This window comes from Balaenoptera ricei, chromosome 13 (genome assembly GCF_028023285.1).
Source record: "Balaenoptera ricei isolate mBalRic1 chromosome 13, mBalRic1.hap2, whole genome shotgun sequence".
Lineage (NCBI taxonomy): Eukaryota > Metazoa > Chordata > Mammalia > Artiodactyla > Balaenopteridae > Balaenoptera > Balaenoptera ricei.
In genome coordinates this window covers 8,811,305-8,833,723 of record NC_082651.1, presented here as the reverse complement: position 1 = coordinate 8,833,723, position 22,419 = coordinate 8,811,305, and the positions used below count along the sequence as shown (strand labels likewise).

Sequence of the window (22,419 nt, the reverse complement as noted above, 5' to 3'; positions counted from 1 at the left end):
CGTCCCCTGCATTGGCAGGCAGACTCTCAACCACTGCGCCACCAGGGAAGCCCTATCATATGGTTTTTATCCTTCAATTTGTTAATATGGTGTATCACATTGAATGATTTGCATATACTGAAGAATCCTTGCATTCCTGGGATAAACCCCACTTGATCATGGTGTATGAACCTTTTAATGTGCTGTTGGATTCTGTGTGCTAGTATTTTGTTGTGAATTTTTCCATCTGTGTTCATCAGAGATATTGGCCTGTAGTTTTCTTTTTTTGGGACATCTTTGCCTGGCTTTGGTATCAGGGTGATGGTAGTCTTGTAGAATGAGTTTGGGAGTGTTCCTCTCTCTGCTATATTTTGGAAGAGTTTGAGAAGGATAGGTGTTAGCTCTTCTCTAAATGTTTGATAGAATTCACCTGTGAAGCCCACCTCCTGGGCTTTTGTTTGTTGGAAAATTTTTAATCACAGTTTCAATTTCAGTGCTTGGGATTGGTCTGTTCATATTTTCTATTTCTTCCTGGTTCAGTCTTGGAAGGTTGTGCTTTTCTAAGAATTTGTCCATTTCTTACAGGTTGTCTGTTTTATTGGCATATAGTTGCTTGTAGCAATCTCTCATGATCCTTTGTATTTCTGTAGTGTCAGTTGTTACTTCTTTTTCATTTGTAATTCTGTTGATTTGAGTCTTCTCCCTTTTTTTCTTGATGAGTCTGGCTAATGGTTTATCAATTTTATTTATCTTCTCAAAGAACCAGCTTTTATTGATCTTTGCTATTGTTTCCTTCATTTCTTTTTCATTTATTTCTGACCTGATCTTTATGATTTCTTTCCTTCTGTTAACTTTGGGGGTTTTTTTGTTCTTCTTTCTCTAATTGCTCAGGTGTAATGTTAGGTTGTTTATTTGAGATGTTTCTTGTTTCTTGAGGTAGGATTTTATTGCTATAAACTTCCCTGTTAGAACTGCTTTTGCCGCATCGCATAGGTTTTGGGTTGTTGTGTTTTCATTGTCATTTGTTTCTAGGTACTTTTTTGATTTCCTCTTTGGTTTCTGCAGTGATCTCTTGGTTATTTAGTAGTGTATTGTTTAGCCTCCATGCGTTTGTATTTTTTACAGTTTTTTTCCTGTAATTGATATGTAGTCTCATAGCGTTGTGGTCAGAAGAGATACTTGATACGATTTCAATTTTCTTAAAAAAGTCAAACTTTTTAAGGTCCTACATGATTTGGGCCCTGCCTTCACTTCCCTAAATAGACCTACTACTCTATTCTTTTTTCACCCACCAGCTTTATTGGTTTTCTTTCTGTTCCTGTACTGTGCCAATCTCATTCCACTTTGAGGCCTCCTCCCTTGCTTTCCCTCTGTCAGGAACATTCTCACCCCTAAGTCCTTGACGTGAATGGCTCCTTCTTACCCTCGGCAATTTGGCTGAAATATCAGAGGGTCCTCCCCAACCTCTTACCTAAAGTAGCCTCTCTCCTACTCACTCGCCCATTAGGTTATCGCACTTAACCCTATTTGAAATCACATCACTTATTTCTTCATTTGTTTATTGTTTGTCACCCCCTACCAAAGGTAAGCTCCAAGTGATCTAGGCTCTTATCCAGTCACTGTTATATCCCTAATGCCTAGAAGAGTGCCCAGCACAAAGTTGGTACTCAATAAAACATTTCCCAAATAATGAATTTTGATGATTCAAACAAGGTAGTTTCAATGGTAGGAGGACTAACAAATGAATGAGTAGCAAAGAAAAAGAAAATGTAGATTTCTTTTACAGAACATGATTGTGAGAAGAAAGGTAGAACAAAATTTGGGAAAAGACCAGGGTTGTTGAAGGGCCAACAGAAGAGGAGAAAAACTTGCTTCTTAATTTCCTCTATATCAAGGACCCCTTTCAGAATTAAGCAAAAGCCCTAGGTCGTTACCCCAGGAAAAAGCAAACACATACAAAACTTTACAAACAATTCCAGGGGGTTCAAGAACTCCCCAAAGTTCTTGTACTCCAGGTTAAGAATTCTTACAGTATAAACACAATGACAATTCCTAAGACATGCGTTAATGTTAACTAAAGGACAAAGGCCAATAAGCTAGTAAGAGGAAACCCAGGTAAAGGGTATGCACTGTCCTTTGAGACAAGACAGAAAAAAGCAAGGTCAGGTGACGATTTAGATGAGAAGGGGTAGAAATCTGAAGAAGTTCCTGCCTGGCAGAATTTTAATTTCTCAGTGAAACAGCAATTAAGATCACATGCTAAAAAGTATCATCAGTGTTGAGCAAAATATAATATGTGCTCAACAAACGTCTATTGAATATTTTGATAGAATAATTGAAAATACTGGAGTATCTTATATAGGATTCTGAAATCTGGTTCCACAAAAGGTCAACTTGTTTTCTTTTTAGAAAATTGTCTCCAAAAGTTTAGACTGAAAGACACTTTGAAGTAGGAAGGAATAGCTTCACTAACAGAAGGATGTAGAAAACCACATAAAATTTTATGAATAATTTTGAGGTGGGTTCTGTATTTATAAAAAATAAGTGAATAAATGTTTTGGGAATTCACTTCAAACAAAACAGTAAGGTCACTTGTTTAACCTTTCTTAAAAAGAAATAATCTCTCCAGTCATTCCATCCAAACCCAAGCTCCTCACTTCTCTTCACTCCAGACTGTACTATGAAGAAATAACTTGCCCTTTTTAAGGAGCATAAAACAATGGCCTTAGGAGAAGAATCATTTATCACTTCCTCTTGGAAACATAAGAAGGGGGTCAAAGAGTTGTTGTCAAGAGGCTTTTCAGAACCAAAGGAATTTAATATAGACTGACATAAATAGCATAACTAAGACAAATAGAACTACCTTACTAACCAGCACACTTCAAGAGATTATATGGGGTGTGTGTACAAGAAAATTCACAGCAGTGTTCCTCATATTTACCAAAAACCATAGAAACCCTAGTGTCCACCAACAGTAGGTAAATTGTGGTATACTCTTACAATGGAACAACAAACAACAAACTAACTACAAGCAATAAAAAGGATCAATCTTAAAGACAATGTTGAGTAACGAAGCAAAATACAAAGGAAAACTTAGTACAATCCCATCTACATAAAGTTCAAAAACAAGCCAAACTAGAAAGTGCACGGTCACATACAAAGATGGTGAAACTACAAGGAAAAGCAAGGAAGTGTCTATCAGAGAAGTCATGAAAGGGGACAAGGAGGAGCGTGTGATGGGAAAAGGGAATGAATAACAACACCTGCTCTAACTGCCTCTGTATGTGGAGTACTTTTAAAAGCAAATGATCCTAAAACAAACTGAAAAAGAAGCACCTGAAAAAGAAGACAGAGAGGCCAGAGAACGTCTACATCTGCTGGGCCATAAGCAGTGATTTTTTTCAGAAGGTAAACAAGATTTATTTTGGGAGCTGCCATTAAATAATGCTAAAGTGTATACTGTTTAAAATAAATACATCATTAATGTACCTTCCTAGTTATTACCCACTAATTAAGACTAAATGGCTTAGTTCAGTCATTAATTAACATACAAACAAAAATCACTTTTATCCTGGAGGCAGATGTGAATAATGTAACACTTTCCTTTCATAGTTATAACTAACGTATTTTCTTCTAGTTGCAACCCGATTATTCTATTTATTTCCTTACAGTTTGGAAAAAAAAAAAAAGTGTGCTTGTAATTCTGAAAACCACTAGAGGAAATGTAAAACAACGAATATCGTGAGATACAATGGCCTGAAGTGGAAAAAGGAAAACAAACAGAGACCCTGTGTCATCTATGCAACGTTTCCTGAAATCGTTATCCTTGACTTTATTTAAAGAAAAAAAAAAAAGTGTATTCCTAAGCGTGTTTAGGTATCAGCTCCCTGATCGCCGCAGAGTTATTCAATTTAAACCTCAAGTACTTTTTCAAAGGAAAGCCAGCGTACCCTGCCTTTCTGGTGTATAATTTCTACTGTAATTATATGAGATTTTCATGCAATTGCCTACGTAATCTCGGCCCTTCACCTCGCAAAGTCTATAAAGTGGCTTAGAAGTGAGAGGCTGGGAGTCAGGAAGAGCCAGGTTGAACTCCCAAATCTCTGGCTTCCAAATTCCTCAGCTCCACTCCAGAGCGTTTCTAAACAGAACAGTCCCTGCAACGACCAAGCGGAGAGCCACGGTAGGAAGCAAAGCGGTCACCATAGGAACTGGGCTCAACCCTAAGCTCCCAAGAAACAACAACAGGGGCAAAGTTTGCTCCTGGCGGGCTTCCCTGGACCGCAACTCTGCCCGCTACCGCCCCTCAGAGCGGCTCCAGCAGCCAATACCCACCTCACGGGTCGCCCTCAGCCCCCAACACCCGCCACACCCGCCCCCTGCAGCTGCCCTCTCAGAGGCCTTCTGGCCCAGGATATGTTTTTACCCGAACACGGCGCATCCCCGCGCTTCTACCTGGGGCTGCGGGTCCCTCCCCGGGCTTCTCGGCCCGCCGTCCTCTCCGGAACTCATCCTGGCGACTGCCAGGACTCCGCCTCCGCCAGGGATCCAGGTCCCTCGAGGTCTCCATCCTCCGCCCCTTTCCTCTCCCTTCCCATCCCAAATCGACCTGGCCCCGCCCCGGGGCTCGGAGGGAGGCGGGACCCGGCGGGAAGGAGGCGGGGGCGGTTAGCGCCGGCCTGCGCCGCCGTCGGCCCCGCCCTCACGCTCTGTACCTGAGGGGGCTCGTCCTCCACCTCCCCGGCGCCTTCACTCCGCTTCCGTACAGCGCGCCCCAAGTCCCTGTGCGCACGCGTACCTGGCACGACCCTCCCTCTTGCGGGGACTACACGCCGCGCGCGCGCACCCACGCACGTAGCGACGCGTAAGTCATCGTGTCCGCCTTACAGGGTGCTTGAGGATAAGGCCTCTTCCTGGTCTATCCGCGCCGCGCAGGCGCACGCCCACGCAGCGTCTAGACCCCCCCCCGAGCGTCCCGTCTCCTAGTAACCAGCCGCTATCCCCTTTTCCAAGACTTTTTCCTTATTCCCTGGGGGCGACGACCGCACCTGAGTGGAATGCGCATGCGCATGGCTCTATTCCCGCCGGCTGCCTTCAGTTAGCTCTGGGACACCTGCTGCTTTGCTGCCGCTTTTTTGTGCTATTTTCCCCAGGGATCGGGTACCATTCTGGACCCGCGTTCAGTGAATTCGTTACTCCGCAGAGTTGCTCTTGGGCGCTGGGAGGGTGGTGCGCTCTCGGTCCGCAGTCAGGGGCCTGTTTGCGGGGAGCCTCCCGGGTCGGGTGCTGCTGCTTGCAGCCTCGGGGGAGAGACCGGCCTGTTGGGGTGAGCGCCGGCAGCCTGCAGTCTGGGGAGCCTGCGGACCCCGAGCCCTGTCCGCCCGGCACCATCCAGTCTGGGTTGAATCTGGGAGTGACAGAACTAATGATGACAGCGCAGGTTCCTGACCGGTATGCCTTCTCCACAAGCCAGGCCTTCTCCAAGTCCCCTTTGAAGAAAAACTGATTATGGTTAACAAAAAAAAGAAATATCACTTGATATTTAATATTGTACAGATTCTGCTCCTGTTTAATACCGTTTAAACTTGTCCTCTCAATTAGGAGCCTTCAGTCTGGGAACACTCATTTAACTTAACCAGGTGTAATATTATTTTTGGCCATCCAACTATGTTAATATTGACCACATTACCTAAAAATGAAGAAATGAACTTTTTAGGGAAAAAGAATGAGAATTGCATTATTCTGCCAAATTTTTGGAGCTCAGCTGGAAAGGAAATATTGTCTTTTTAACATTTCTTAATGTTTAACATGTTCCACTTTTCTTAAGTAACCCAAGGGCTTCTGAACTCTAATGGTGGCTTTATCCCCCTGTCTTTTCCTACAGATGAAATAGATAAACTAGGTTTTCATAGCTGTTCTCTGATGATCTTGGTATAGTATTCACCTGTGTATTTCAAAAGTAATCTCACATTTGAAGAGACTAACAGTTCCTGTTTTTACCAGGTGAGTACTCATTTTTCTCCCACAATGTATTTTTCCAATCTCTGCTGATTTTTTTATGCCAGTACATTTTATTTGTTATTTGTGCCAGTACATATTCTCATATTTTGTAGCAATATTTTCAGATATCATATACTGTGTAAGTATAGCTAGATACTAAAAAATTAAATCGTGTCCCTGTTATTTTAGATAAAGAAGTCAGAGGTCCCAAGAGATACATTTCCTGTGAAATATAATTATACCTAACTGATAAAATAAGTTACAAAGAAGCATGAGCTCTCAAAGACCATCCTGAAAAGTTGTTTTAGGGAAAACAAAGTGTAATCTCATTTCCTCTTAAAATACTAAGATTATTTTGAATAAAATGTTCTCATGATCTAGCATTATTGAAAAGAAATGGGGAAAAATGTACAAAACTCTTAAGATGGAGTTGAAGGCTCGTGGGGAGAAGGGGATTGTTAATATAGGAGGTAGGAAAGTACTTCCTTTAGGGAAAAAATTAGAAGAGTTTAAGCATTTATGTACGCCACCTAGATGTTACTAAACAGTCTTTGGAAAGAATGTAGCGAAAAGATCATTTTAAAGCCAGACCAGGGCGTGAAGAGTTTCCTTTCTTTTCCTATCAAGCACTGTTGACTTCCTCCTTCAGCCCAAGAAAGTGAAAATTTTCTTCCCTCTGTGGAAACCCAAAGAGTGCTGAGTGCCCCATCCTGCCCCACCTAATCCTTTTATAGCACCTGAGCTCTCTCCCTTGTAATAGATACTCCTGTGCAAGTCTAAGATCGGGTTTCTCCATCATTTCACAAGCTTCGCTACGAAAACCTCTCGCCTTTTTTCTTCCTCGGTACCTCCCTGGTCCCCTTAAAAAAAAAATTATACACATGTTAAGCTGCTTTTTGCTGTTCTGCAGCTAACTGATGCTCTGTTCATTTTTTTTTTTAATTGGATAGTTTGTATTGATATATCTTAAAGCTCACTGTTCTTTCCTTTGGCAGTGTTACTCCCATCCACGATATTTTTCATGTCTGATTTGTATTTTTCATCTCTGGATTCCAGTTTGATTTTTTTTTTAATGTCTTTCATTTCTCACTTCATCATGCCCATGCTTTGGGAAATATGGAATATATTTAAAATAGCTGTTGTATACTAATTCTATCATCTGTCTCATTCTTGGCATTGTTTCTATTAACCGATTTTTTTTCCTCCTGGTTATGCATCACATTCTGCTTGTTTTCATGCCTGGTGAGTTTTTATTGGCTGCCAGACGTTGCAGATTTGACATTGTTGGGTGCTGGAGGTTTTGGTTTTGGTTTTTCTTTAAATATATTTAGGCTTTGTTCTGAGATGCAGTAAGTTTACTTGGAAACAGTTTGATCCTTTAGAGCTGCCCTGTTGAAAATAGTAACCACTAGCTACATGTGGCTATTTGACTTTGTATTAATAAAATTAAATAAAATTTAAAATTTAGTTCCTCATTTGTATTCTGTATATTTCAAATTCCAACATCCAGCTTGCATCGGTCATTCAGTAGTAGAATTCTCGCCTGCCAACATCCACACGTGGCTAGTGGCTACTATATTAGACAGTCCATATAGGATATTTCCATCATTGCAAAAAGTCCTGTTGGACAGACCTGCTTTAGAAGCTTGCTTTTAAGCTTTGTTAGGTCCAAAATAGTCTTTATTTAGGGTTAATTTGACCCCATTACGGAGGCAATACCTTTCTGAGGAGTCTATTCAATGTCCAGTATATTAAGAGTTCTTTCTACTCTGACTGGTGAGAACTCTATTCTTGGCCCTGTATAGGCTCTAAGTACTATTCTGCCTTCTCCTTTTTGCTGTTTTTTTCCCCAGGGCTCAACAGTTTTTTTACATACATACACTGATCAGTATTCAGCCAAAGAATTGTGGGGAATCTTCTGCAGATCTCTGGAGCTCGCTCTCTCACCGCACCTTTCTCCTCTCTCCACAAATTCTAGCCATCTTGGCCTCTGCAAACTCTGAAGTCTGTCTTCTCAGTTCACTGAAGTGACCAGACTCAATTTTAGGGTTCCTAAAGCCTAAAATTTCCAGGCACTGAGCATTCATAGGACTTAACCTTATCTCCTTTCTCTTAGGGATCACTCTCCTGTACTACCTATTGTCCAGTATCTAAAAACCATTGTTTCATGTGTTTTGTCTGTTTTTAAGATGTTTAAGGCATGAGGATAAATCTGGTCCATGTTACTCCATCCTGGACAGAAGCAGAAGTCAGTTAGCTCCACTAATCATCCCCATCAGAAGTGGTTTGCAATTCAGAAATTGCTTCAGGCTGAGGGAACTGTCAGTGCCTGGGCCCTGAAGCAGAAGAGGGCCCTGAGACATGTGCTGGAGGAACAGCAATGAGGTCATGGAGCGGGGGCAGAGTGGAGAGAAGAGTTTGGGATGACAGAATGTTACTGGTGTATCTGTTTCCTATTGCTGCTGTAACAGTTTGGCACAAATGTGGTAGCTTTAAGCAACACCAATTTATTATCTTACAGTCCTGGAGGTTAGAATCCAAAATGGATCTCACTGGGCTAATAGTGAGATGTCAGCAGGGCTGCATTCCTTCTGGAGGTTCTAGGGGAGCATCTATTTTCTTGCCTTTCCAGCTGCTACAGGCTGCCCGCTTTGCTTATTAGCTTGTGGTCCCCTTCTATCTTCAAAGCCAGCGATGGCCAGTCATCACTCTAACAGTGACATTCCTGTCTGTCCCTCACTTTTTCTTCTTTTTTCTTTTTTTGCTGCACTGAGTGGCTTCTGAGATCTTAGTTCCCCAACCAGGGATCGAACCCAGGCCCTTGGCAGTGAGAGTGCCAAGTCCTAACCACTGGACCGCCAGGGAATTCCCCTCTCCCTCACTTATAAAGAACCTTGTGATTATATTCATAGCCACCAATTAGCCCAGGGTTATCTCCCCACCTCAAGGTAGGTTGATTGGCAACCTTAATTCCCCCTTGCCATGTAACAGAACATTCACAGGTTGTGGGGATTAGGATGTGGACTTCTTTGGGGACCATTCTTCTGCCTACCACAGCTGGAGACTTGTTAGGTAGAGAATTTGGCTTTACTCTGTGATGGGAAGTAACTAGAGCGTGTTGAGCAGAGGATGGATGTGATCTAGTTTATGTTTTAAAAGGCTCATTCCAGATACAGTTAGAAGAACAAACAGTGGGGAGGCATAGGTAAGGGTAGAAACAGAAACAGGATTCATTGAAGGATTGGATGTGGAATGTGAGGTAGGAATTAAAAATTACTCCATCAGCAATGCACAAGGTTTCCTGCATTCTACTAAATACTCGGTGCTACCCACCTTTTTGCCATTCTGATGGTAGCAAACTTGCATTTCTCTGATTTCTAATAAGTTTGAACATCGCTTTATGCACACATTATCTTTTGAGGATTCTCCAATCTGTGAATTATGTCTGTCTATCCTTTGCCCATTTTTCTAATGGGTTTCCTTTTTCCTTGTTAATTCATAGTTGTTCTTGTTATACTTTAGCTATAAATCCCTTGTCAAATTGGACAGCACATCTTCCAGTCCTTTCTCTGTCTTCTGAACTTTGTTTACAGTTTCTTTTTTTTTTTTTGAATTTTATTTTATTTATTTTTTTATCCAGCAGGTTCTTATTAGTCATCAATTTTATACACATCAGTGTATACATGTCAATCCCAATCGCCCAATTCATCCCACCACCACCACCACCCCCCTGCCGCTTTCCCCCTTGGTGACCATACGTTTGTTCTCTACATCTGTGTCTCAGTTTCTGCCCTGCAAACCGGTTCACCTGTACCATTTTTCTAGGTTCCACATATATGAGTTAATATACGATATTTGTTTTTCTCTTTCTGACTTACTTCACTCTGTATGACAGTCTCTAGATCCATCCACATCTCAACAAATGACCCAATTTCGTTCCTTTTTATGGCTGAGTAATATTCCATTGTATATATGTACCACATCTTCTTTATCCATTCGTCTGTTGGTGGGCATTTAGGTTGCTTCCATGACCTCGCTATTGTAAATAGTGCTGCAATGAACATTGGGGTGCATGTGTCTTTTTGAATTATGGTTTTCTCTGGGTATATGCCCAGTAGTGGGATTGCTGGATCATATGGTAATTCTATTTTTAGTTTTTTAAGGAACCTCCATACTGTTCTCCATAGTGGCTGTATCGATTTACGTTCCCACCAACAGTGCAAGAGGGTTCCCTTTTCTCCACACCCTCTCCAGCATTTGTTGTTTGTAGATTTTCTGATGATGGCCATTCTGACTGGTGTGAGGTGATACCTCATTGTAGTTTTGATTTGCATTTCTCTAATAATTAGTGATGTTGAGCAGCTTTTCATGTGCTTCTTGGCCATCTGTATGTCCTCTTTGGTGAAATGTCTATTTACGTCTTCTGCCCATTTTTGGATTGGGTTGTTTGTTTTTTTAATATTGAGCTGCATGAGCTATTTATATATTTTGGAGATTAATCCTTTGTCTGTTGATTCGTTTGCAAATATTTTCTCCCATTCTGAGGGTTGTCTTTTCATCTTGTTTATGGTTTCCTTTGCTGTGCAAAAGCCTTGAAGTTTCATTAGGTCCCCTTTGTTTATTTTTGTTTTTATTTCCATTACTCTAGGAGGTGGATCAAAAAAGATCTTGCTGTGATTTATGTCAAAGAGTGTTCTTCTTATATTTTCCTCTAAGAGTTTTATAGTGTCCAGTCTTACATTTACATCTCTAATCCATTTTGAGTTTATCTTTGCATATGGTGTTAGGGAGTGTTCTAATTTCATTCTTTTACATGCAGCTGTCCAGTTTTCCCAGCACCACTTATTGAAGAGACTGTCTTTTCTCCATTGTATATCCTTGCCTCCTTTGTCATAGATTAGTTGAACATAGGTGCAGGGGTTTATCTCTGGGCTTTCTATCCTGTTCCATTGATCTATATTTCTGTTTTTGTGCCAGTACCATATTGTCTTGATTACTGTAGCTTTCTGGTACAGTCTGAAGTCAGGGAGTTTGATTCCTCCAGCTCCGTTTTTTTCCCTCAAGACTGCTTGGGCTATTCGGGGTCTTTTGTGTCTCCATACAAATTAAAAAATTTTTTGTTTTAGTTCCATAAAAAATGCCATTGGTAATTTGATAGGGATTGCATTGAATCTGTAGATTACTTAGGGTAGTATAGTCATTTTCACAATATTGATTCTTCCAATCCAAGAACATGGTATATCTCTCCATCTGTTGGTATCATCTTTAATTCCTTTCATCAGTGTCTTATAGTTTTCTGCATACAGGTCTTTTGTCTCCTTAGGTAGGTTTATTCCTAGGTATTTTATTCTTTTTGTTGCAGTGGTAAATGGGAGTGTTTCCTTATTTTCTCTTTCAGATTTTTCATCATTAGTGTATAGGAATGCAAGAGATTTCTGTGCATTAATTTTGTATCCTGCAACTTTACCAAATTCATTAATTAGCTCTAGTAGCATCTGTAGGATTCTCTATGTATAGTACCATGTCATCTGCAAACAGTGACAGTTTTACTTCTTCTTTTCCAATTTGTATTCCTCTTATTTCTTTTTCTTCTCTGATTGCCGTGGCTAGGACTTCCAAAACTATGTTGAATAACAGTGGTGAGAGTGGACATCCTTGTCTTGTTTCTGATCTTAGAGGAAATGCTTTCAGTTTTTCACCATTGAGAATGATGTTTGCTCTGGGTTTGTTGTATATGGCGTTTATTATGTTGAGGAGGTTCCCTCTATGCCCACTTCATGGAGAGTTTTTATCATAAATGGGTGTTGAATTTTGTCAAAAGCTTTTTCTGCGTCTCTTGAGATGATCATATAGTTTTTATTCTTCAATGTGTTAATATGGTGTATCACATTGATTGATTTGCGTATATTGAAGAATCCTTGCATCCCTGGGATAAATCCCACTTGATCATGGTGTATGATCCTTTTAATGCATTGTTGGATTCTGTTTGCTAGTATTTTGTTGAGGATTTTTGCATCTATATTCATCAGTGATATTGGTCTTTAATTTTCTTTTTTTGTAGTATCTTTGTCTGGTTTTGGTATCAGGGTGATGGTGGCCTCATAGAATGAATTTGGGAATGTTCCTTCCTCCGCAATTTTTGGAAGAGTTTGAGAAGGATAGGTGTTAGCTCTTCTCTAAATGTTTGATAGAATTCACCTGTGAAGCTATCTGGTCCTGGACTTTTGTTTGTTGGAAGATTTTTAATCACAGTTTCAATTTCATTACTTGTGATTGGTCTGTTCATATTTTCTGCTTCTTCCTGGTTCAGTCTTGGAAGGTTATACCTTGCTAAGAATTTGTCCATTTCTTCCAGGTTGTCCATTTTATTGGCATAGAGTTGCTTGCAGTAGTCTCTTAGGATGCTTTGTATTTCTGCAGTGTCTGTTGTAACTTCTCCTTTTTCGTTTCTAATTTTATTGATTTGAGTCCTCTTCCTGTTTTTCTTGATGAGTCTGGCTAATGTTTTATCAATTTTGTTTATCTTCTCAAAGAACCAGCTTTTAGTTTTATTGATCTTTGCTATTGTTTTCTTTGTTTCTATTTCATTTATTTCTGCTCTGATCTTTATGATTTCTTTCCTTCTGCTAACTTTGGGTTTTATTTGTTCTTCTTTCTCTAGTTGCTTTAGGTATAAGGTTAGATTGTTTATTTGAGATTTTTCTAGTTTCTTGAGGTAGGCTTGTATAGCTATAAACTTCCCTCTTAGAACTGCTTTTGCTGCATCCCATAGGTTTTGGATCGTCGTGTTTTCATTGTCATTTGTCTCTAAGTATTTTTTGATTTCCTCTTTGATTTCTTCAGTGATCTCTTGATTATTTAGTAACGTATTGTTTAGCCTCCATGTGTTTGTGTTTTTTACGTTTTTTTTTCATTGTAATACATTTCTAATCTCATAACGTTGTGGTCAGAAAAGATGCTTGATGTGATTTCAATTTTCTTAAATTTACTGAGGCTTGATTTGTGACGAAAGATGTGATCTATCCTAGAGAATGTTCCATGCGCACTTGAGAAGAAAGTGTAATCTGCTGTTTTTGGATGGAATGTCCTATAAATATCAACTAAATCTATCTGGTCTATTGTGTTTAAAGCATTTAAAGCTTCTGTTTCCTTATTTATTTTCATTTTAGATGATCTGTCCATTGGTGTATGTGAGGTGTTAAAGTCCCCCACTATTATTGTGTTACTGTCGATTTCCTCTTTTATAGCTGTTAGCAGTTGCCTTATGTATTGAGGTGCTCCTGTGTTGGGTGCATATATATTTATAATTGTTACATCTTCTTCTTGGATTGATCCCTTGATCATTATGTAGTGTCCTTCCTTGTCTCTTGTAACATTCTTTATTTTAAAATCTATTTTATCTGATATGAGTATTGCTACTCCACCTTTCTTTTGATTTCCATTTGCATGGAATATCTGTTTCCATCCCCTCACTTTCAGTCTGTATGTGTCCCTAGGTCTGAAGTGGGTCTCTTGTAGGCAACATATATATGGGTCTTGTTTTTGTATCCATTCAGCGAGGCTGTGTCTTTTGGTTGGAGCATTTAATGCATTCACATTTAAGGTAATTATCGATATGTATGTTCCTATGACCATTTTCTTAATTGTTTTGGGTTTGTTTTTGTAGGTCCTTTTCTTCTCTTGTGTTTCCCACTTAGAGAAGTTCCTTTAGCATTTGTTGTAGAGCTGGTTTGGTGGTGCTGAATTCTCTTAGCTTTTGCTTGTCTGTAAAGCTTTGATTTCTCCATCGAATCTGAATGAGATCCTTGCCAGGTAGAGTAATCTTGGTTGTAGGTTCTTCCCTTACATCACTTTAAGTATATCATGCCACTCCCTTGTGGCTTGTAGAGTTTCTGCTGAGAAATCAGCTGTTAACCTTATGGGAGTTCCCTTGTATGTTATTTGTCGTTTTCCCTCGCTGGTTTCAATAATTTTTCTTCGTCTTTAATTTTTGCCAATTTGATTACTATGTGTCTCGGCATGTTTCTCCTTGGGATTTTCCTGTATGGGACTCTCTGCGCCTCCTGGACTTAGGTGGCTATTTCCTTTCCCATGTTAGGGAAGTTTTCGACTATAATCTCTTTAAATATTTTCTCGGGTCCTTTCTCTCTCTCTTCTCCTTCTGGGACCCCTATAATGCGAATGTTGTTGTGTTTAGTGTTTTCCCAGGGGTCTCTTAGGCTGTCTTCATTTCTTTTCATTCTTTTTTCTTTAGTCTGTTCTGCAGCAGTGAATTCCACCATTCTGCCTTCCAGGTCACTTATCAGTTCTGCCTCAGTTATTCTGCTATTGATTCCTTCTAGTGTAGTTTTCATTTCAGTTATTGTATTGTTCATCTCTGTTTGTTTGTTCTTTAATTCTTCTAGGTCTTTGTTAAACATTTCTTGCATCTTCTTGATCTTTGCCTCCATTCTTTTTCCGAGGTCCTGGATCATCTTCACTATCATTATTCTGAATTCTTTTTCAGGAAGGTTGCCTATCTCCACTTCATTTAGTTGTTTTTCTAGGGTTTTATCTTGTTCCTTCATCTGGTACATAGCCCTCTGCCTTTTCATCTTGTCTCTCTTTCTGTGAAGGTGGTTTTTGTTCCACAGCCTGCAGGATTGTAGTTCTTCTTGCTTCTGCTGTCTGCCCTCTGGTGGATGAGGCTGTCGAAGTGGCTTGTATAAGTTTCCTGATGGGAGGGACTGGTGGTGGGTAGAGCTGGCTGTTGCTCTGGTGGGCAGAGCTCAGTAAAAGTTTAATCCACTTGACTGTTGATGGGTGGGGCTGGGTTCCCTCCCTGTTGGTTGTTTGGCCTGAGGCAACCCAACACTGGAGCCTACCTGAGCTCCTTGGTGGGGCTAATGACAGACTCTGGAAGGGCTCACGCCAAGGAGTACTACCCAGAACTTCTGCTGTCAGTGTCCTTGTCCTCCCGGTGAGACACAGCCACCTCCCGCCTCTTCAGGAGACCCTCCAACACTAGCAGGTAGGTCTGGTTCAGTCTCCCCTGGGGTCACTGCTCCTTCCCCTGGGTCCCAGTGTGCACACTACTTTGTGTGTGCCCTCCAAGAGTGGAGTCTCTGTTTCCCCCAGTCCTGTCAAAGTCCTGCAATGAAATCCCGCTAGCCTTCAAAGTCTGATTCTCTAGGAATTCCTCCTCCCGTTGCCGGACCCCCATGTTGGGAAGCGTGATGTGGGGCTCAGAACCTTCACTCCAGTGGGTGGACTTCTGTGGGTGTTCTCCAGTTTGTGAGTCACCCACCCAGCAGTTATGGGATTTGATTTTATTGTGATTGTGCCCCTCCTACCGTCTCATTGTGGCTTCTCTTTTGTCTTTGGATGTGGGGTATCTTTTTTGGTGAGTTCCAGTGTATTTCTGTTGATGATTGTTCAGCAGTTAGTTGTGATTCTGGTGTTCTCGCAAGAGGGAGTGAGAGCACGTCCTTCTACTCCGCCATCTGGGTTCAGGGCCTCCTGTTTACAGTTTCTTTATTGAACAGAAGTTCTTAATTGTGAGTGGTCAGATCCATATGTTTTCTTACTTATTGTTTAAACTTTCTAGTTCTTATTCTAGAAATCTTTCTCCACCCTATGGTGACAAATACATTGTCTTACATTTTAAAAACTGCATTTATGGTTCTACCATTCACATTTAGGTCTTTACTTCATTAGGAGTCCACATTGGTATATGAGGTAGGGATCTTGCTTTGTTTTTGTCCACATAGTGAGCCAGCATTCACAGTACCATCATACTAAACTTAGTCTCTTCTATCCCCTTTGCTGTATGATGCCACCTTTATCATATGTGAAGCTCCTGCACATACCTATATCCATGCTGGAGCTCTGTCATGTTTTATTAGTCATTTATTTGTTCCTGCACCTGTACTACACTGTTTTTGTTACTTTGACTTTGTAGCATATCTTAAAATCTGGTAAGGCAAGTCTCTGTGCTTTTTGTGTGTGTATGTCCAGATTTATTTAGCTCTTTATAGATCTTTATTCTTCTATATGCATACAAGATTTCTTTTGAATGGCAACCAAAATACTAGGTCAGAGATGCCCCCAATAGACTTCTTCTCCCTTCCTGTCCTCAAGATCCCAGAGAAGTTAAGGTGAGACTCATAGGGCCAAATCTAACCTATTGCATTTCATTCCTTCTCAGTCCCTCTGTTAGAGTGAAGATTAATGTGCCAGTTGGTAATTATATACATTACCATTATTTTACCCTCTGTCAATTTCAAATGTGGTATGTTTTATAGTTTTGTTAGTATTTTCTTTTTAATTTTTTTTTTAATTTGGTTGCACCAGGTCTTAGTTGTGGCAGGCAGGCTCCTTAGTTGTGGCACATGGGCTCCTTAGTTGTGGCATGTGAACTGTTAGTTGCGGCATGCATATGGGATCTAGTTCCCTGACCAGGGATCGAACCCGGGCCCCCTGCATTGGGAGCGTGGAGTCTTAACCATTGCACCACCAGGGAAGTCCCTTTAATTTTTTTTTAACTTTGTATTTTGAAAAAGTTTTAAACATATAGAAGTTTAGCAAAAATAATACACTGAACAATTTTTTATCCTTTCCCACCTAGAGTCATTAATGTTTTGCATATGTTACTTTCTCTCTGTATCTATCTCTCGCTAGATAATTTGAAAGCAAGTTGTAGATATGATCCTTTACCCCTATGTCAGCATGTTATCTCCTGAGACCAAGGACATTCACTAATATAACCACAATACAATTATCCCAATCAGGGGATTTAACAGTGATGCAACATTATTATCTAATAAACCATCCACATTCAAATTGTCCAGTTGTCCAAGAAGTGGCCTTTGTAGTACATTTCCTCCACGTTCCAGCCCACCCTACCTCCCAATTCAGGATCATTGACTACATTTGGAAATCATGTCTCTTTAGTATCCTTTAATCTGGAGCAGTTCCTCAACTTCTCTTTGTCTTTCATACATTGACATTTTTGAGTACAGGTTATTTATTTTATATAATGTCTCTCAATTTGGGTTTATCTGGTTGTTTCCTCATGATTAGATCCAACTTATGCATTTTTGAGAGTAGTGTTTCCCTTTTAAGTAATCAAAGAGGAGGAACCAAAGAACAGAATAAACTCACTTTTACTCATTTGAAGGTAGTATTGGATATTCACTTGATGAGAAAAAAATTCATCTTCAATTTCCAAATCTAAGAAACAGGTATTTGTTATACTAACAATATTTGAGTAACTACTATGTTTAGGATACTACAGTAGACCCTGGACTCTGTTCTGTTACAGATTAAACACTGATATTCAATCACGAATATGGATAAACAAGGTTTCAAGATGATATCTTTAGAAATCTTCTGTCAGTAAATGATTAGGGCTTGATGGGGATGGAATTGTAAACTCATAAAAGATAACTCCAGTACCTAAATATTAAAGAAATACATTCTAAAAGATGGGTAAGTGCTTTCATTCACAGCTGTGGAGTGGGTTCCAGATCTCAAGTTGCTGCTAGAGCTTCTTCAGTAGATCACTGTTCCCTAACAAGCTCTGGTCCCTTCTGCCATTCTGGTCAACTCTGCTTACCAAATTCCTGACCATCTTTCAAAGCCCAACCCTGACATAGGCCCCCTCCTTTCACAACCTTTCCAAGCCCCTCCCTCCATGTTGCATGCTCATCTCTCTAAGCAGATTGGGCATTGGTAATAAAAAGTACTGTATCTTTATTGGACATCTTTTTTTTTCTTTAGTTTTTTGTATTGTGGTAAAATACATGTAACATAAAATGTAGCATCTTAGCCATTCTTAGGTGTATAGTTCAGTGTATTAAATATATTCATAATGTTGTGCTGTCATCACCACCGTTTATCTCCAGAACTCTTTTCATCTTGTAAAACTGAAAGTCTATACCCCTTAAACAACAGCTCCCCATGGCAACCACCATTCTACTTTCTGTCTCTATGATTTTGACTTCTAGGTACCTCATGTAAGTAGAGTCATACAGTATTTGTCTTTATGAGTTATTTCACTTAGCATAATGTGCTCAAGGTTCATCACGTTGTAGCATATTGCAGAATTTCCTCCTTTTTAATGCTGAATATTTCATCATATTTATATACCACATTTTGCTTACCTATGATCTATCGAGGGACACTTGAGTTGCTTCCACATTTTAGCTATTGTGAATAATAGCTTATGTTATTTGTACATGGGTGTACAAATATGTCTTCAAGACCCAGAAGTTGGTTTGCTGGATCGTATGGTAATTCTATTTTTAATTATTTGAGGAACTGCCACACTGTTTTCCACAGCAGCTGTACCATTGAACATTCCCACCAGTAGTGCATAAAGGTTTGAATTTCGGGCTTCCCTGGTGGCGCAGTTGTTAAGAATCCACCTGCCAATGCAGGGGACACGGGTTCGAGCCCTGTCTGGGAAGATCCCACATGCCGCAGAGCAACTAAGCCCGTGCACCACAACTACTGAGCCTGTGCTCTAGAGCCCACGAGCCACAACTACTGAGGCCCACGTGCCACAACTACTTAAGGCTGCGTGCCTAGAGCCCATGCTCTGCAACAAGAGAAGCCACCACAATAGAAGCCCACGCACTGCAACAAAGAGTAGCCCCCACTCGCCGCAACTAGAGAAAGCCCGCGTGCAGCAACAAAGACCCAATGCAGCCAAAAATAATTAATTAATTAATTAATTATTTTTTTTAAAAGGTTTGAATTTCTCCACATCCTCAACAACACTTGTTATTTTCTGTTTGTTTGTTTTTTTAATAGTAGCTATCCTAATGGTTGTGAGGCCATATCTAATTGGTAGCTGTGATCTGAATTTCCCTAATTATTAGTGATGGTGAGCATTTTTTTCATGTAATTGTTGGCCATTCATATATCTTCTCTGGAGAAATGGCTGTTCAAGTCCTTTGCCAGATTTTGAATTGGAATTATTTTGTTGTTGTTGAGTTTCAGTTCTCTGTATATTCTGGGTATTAGTCCCTTATCATGTATATGGTTTGCAAATATTTTCTCCTTCTGTGGGTTGCCTTTATACTCTCAAGTGTCTATTAATGCACAGAATTTATATATTCTCATAAGTTCCAACTTGTCTATTTTTTCTTTTGTTGCCTCTGCCTTTGGTGGCGTATTCAAATCATTGCAAATCCATCAGGAAGCTTTTGCCTTATGTTTTCTTTTAAGAGTTAGAGCTTTAGGTCTTACATTTAGGTCTTTGATCCATCTTGCATTAGTTTTTGTATATGGTATTAGGTAAGGGTCCAACTTCATTCTTCTGCATGTGGATATCCAGTTTTCCCAGCACATTTTGTTGAAAAGGCTGCCCTTTCCCCCACTGAATGGTCTGAGCAGTCATAGGTGTATTCAGATTTTCGTTTCTTATTGACTTAGTGTTGGTAGATTTTGTGTTTCTAGGAATTTGTCCATTCAGCTAGGATATCCAGTTTGTTGGCATACAGTTGTTCATAGCGCTCTCTTATAATACTTTTTATTTCTGTAGAATCAGTAGTAATGTCCCCTTTCATTTCTGATTTAGTAATTTGAGTTTTCTTAGTCCATCGAGGTAAAGTTTGTTAATTTTGTTGCTCTTTTCAAAAACTGCTTTTGGTTTAATTGATTATACGCTATTGTTTTTCGGTTCTCTACTCCATTTATCTCTGCTCTAGTCTTTATTGTTTCCTTCCTTCTGCTAGTAATGGGTTTAGTTTCTTCTTCTTTTTCTAGTTCATTAGCTGTAAAGTTTGTTGATTTGAGATCTTTCTTGTTTTTTTAATGCAAGTATCTATAACTATAAATTCCCCCCTTAGTACTGATTTTGCTTCATCCCATAAGTTTGATATGTTGTGTTTTTGTTTATCTTCATCTCTAAGTATTTTTTAAAATTTCCCTTGTGATTTCTTTGATCCATTGGTTGTTTAAGAGTATACTGTTTAATTTCCACAAATATGTGAATTTTCCTGTTTTACTTCTGTTGTTGATTTCTGACTTTATCCCATTGTGGTCAGAGAAGATACTTTGTATGATATCCATACTTTGTATGATATCCATCTTTTTAAATCTACTGAGACTTAATTTGTGGCCTAACATATGGTCTATCCCGGAAAATGTCCCCTTGAGAAGAATATGTATCCTGTTGTTGTTGGGTGGAGTGTTCTGTATGTGTTTGTTAGCTCTAGTCAGTTTATTGTGTTGTTTAAATCCTTTTTTCCCTTGTGTCCTGTCTGGTTGTTCTTTCCATTATTGAGAGTTGAGTTTTGAAATCTCCAACTATTATTGTAGAACTGTCTATTTCTCCCTTCATTTCTGTCAGTTTTTCCTTCATTATTTTTATAGTGTATTATTAGGTGTGTAAATGTTTACAGTTGTTTGGGCAGCTTTTTTTTTTTTTTCAGAACACCTAGCAGAGTGTTTGGCCTTCAGTAATTATTTCCTTAATCCATTAATAATAAATTAAAAGATTTTGATAATAAGAATGATAGACAGGACTAAGTAGAGAAGTTCTATTATTTTCTGCCAGGTGATGAAACGTAACATCTAGTAAATTCGTTTTAAAAAAAAGACTTTCGGAGAATCTGTAGAACCTGCAAACCCTTCCACAAAGAAAATGTAAACACTGAGAGGTGGAAGGCGATTTTACTTTATATTTTTGGCATCATCACCATGAAATTTCATTAAAACAAACATTGCCATGAAGTTAGTTGAAATTCCCACTGTATTCACTTGTAACAATTTTTTCCCCAAGCAATCAAGTTGAAGAAACGTCTCCACTACTTAAAGAGGGACCTGCAAACTATTTTTATTTAGCTGTCCCAATGGGATTTTCTCTTAGTAAATCTGCTACTCAGGTATCTGCTCTGCGTATGGATTCAAAAGTGGATGATCACTTAATGCAAGGGACTGAGAAAAGCAAACTGGAACCAGTGACTCAGTTATTTCAAAACACCAAGAAAATAAGATTAGAAGACACAAACCAAGAAAACTTTACAAGGAGCAAAGATACTGGCACAGGATCTCTTTCGGAGAAAGCCTTGGGTTCAGTGGTGTATGTTAAAGAAAGTGATGGAATAGAAATGATAGACGTGGAATGAAGTTATTTGTGTATGTTACCAAAGAAACCAAAAATTGCTTTTGACTAAGAGGGCCTGTTGAATGAGAACTTAACCTTATTATGAAAACCTAACAAAATGAAGGAAGACGATTGCTTATTTTTCACTATTTATGAATCACTGTAGATTGCACTTTTTGATGATACATATTCAGAAAAGTTGCTTTAGAGAGAAGAAGCTTTCCAAAATTCAAAGAAGATTTCTCTGGTATTACATTCTGTCCTTGTCAAAAAATCAGAGTTTTTGTGTAATAGTATTTAAATGGCACCAAAACATTTTAATTATAACGTATTTCTCTAACAAGTGATCAAAAACCCAAACACTGCCCAAACAATTTGACATCAGTATTTCACATGATTTCTGGTGTACTGATTTTGTATGTTGAAATTCCAGTTAGCGATTTTGCTTTAGAATACTTTATCTTCTTGCATTTTTGCATGTCTGTTCTGTTAAAGATCACTGGCAGCTAAACTCAAAGACCAGTAAATTACGTACCTTGAGAAGCATTTCACATTTCAAATCATCCTTTTAAAACTTTTTTTTCACCCACGTGGAATTCATTTCAGAGTTCACAAAATAGTTTTTTCTAAGTGTAATAATTTATCTTGCAGATGTTACCATTTTATACCACCAATATTTAAGAAAACAATCTAGTTGTTAAAAAAAATTCTTGTTTTGTATATATCAGTTTGCAATTCTTATTAAAACATCTAGTAGTTCAAAACAGCAGTATTGTCCCAAGTAATGTAAGCTGACGTTAAAAACCATTTGTGTCTGGACATATAGTGACTTATAAATATTTCTATTATGTATGTTTTGAACATTTTCCTGTACTTTAATATTTACTGGTGATCTCTAATGCTCAATTGAGTAATCTCCTTAATATTCATAAAGGAAAAAGGCATATTCAAAGAGGAAAAGGCATCTTCTTTTAGGAGAAGAAATATTTTGTAAATCAGAAAAAAAACAAACAGATGTCATGTATTTGTAGAGTTAAAAAAAGAAAAAACAACATGAATGGGATGTAAGCCACTAAGGTAATGCTCTTTATCATTTATAGAACATAATTCTTTGGGAGAGAAAAAATACACAAATCATTCATTTGTTCACCTAGCCTGGCACTGTGCTTGGTGCTCAGGATACAGTGGTGAATAAATTACCACTACCTTCATAGTGCTTACTGTCTGTCTACCAGGGAAGGTAGAACATCAGACAGTAATTATATAAGATACAAATTGTGATGTGCCATGAAGAAAAAGTTAAATTTCAGAGAGACAGAAGAGGAGACATAACACATAAACTTGAC

The 22,419-nt window shown here is 39.1% G+C and overlaps 2 protein-coding genes across 7 annotated transcripts in view; one reads left to right on the top strand and one right to left on the bottom strand.

The window, feature by feature from the left end:
• The window catches only part of TSGA10 (testis specific 10), a 110,601-nt gene extending 105,841 nt beyond the window's left edge, over positions 1-4,760 (bottom strand). For 4 of the 6 annotated variants that reach the window (XM_059942739.1, XM_059942738.1, XM_059942737.1 and 1 more), the window contains exon 1: positions 4,406-4,687. In XM_059942739.1, the coding sequence (XP_059798722.1) occupies positions 4,406-4,549 (144 nt within the window). In that variant the 5' untranslated portion in view covers positions 4,550-4,687. The other 2 variants (XM_059942743.1, XM_059942741.1) reach the window with 2 other exon arrangements.
• A 1,146-nt stretch (positions 4,761-5,906) lies between these two features.
• Positions 5,907-21,305, top strand: C13H2orf15 (chromosome 13 C2orf15 homolog). Its single transcript, XM_059942744.1, has 2 exons — positions 5,907-5,982; positions 20,750-21,305. The coding sequence occupies exon 2, from the start codon at positions 20,820-20,822 to the stop codon at positions 21,093-21,095; it is 276 nt and encodes a 91-aa protein (XP_059798727.1). The 5' UTR covers positions 5,907-5,982; positions 20,750-20,819; the 3' UTR covers positions 21,096-21,305.
• The last annotated feature ends 1,114 nt before the right edge of the window (positions 21,306-22,419 follow it).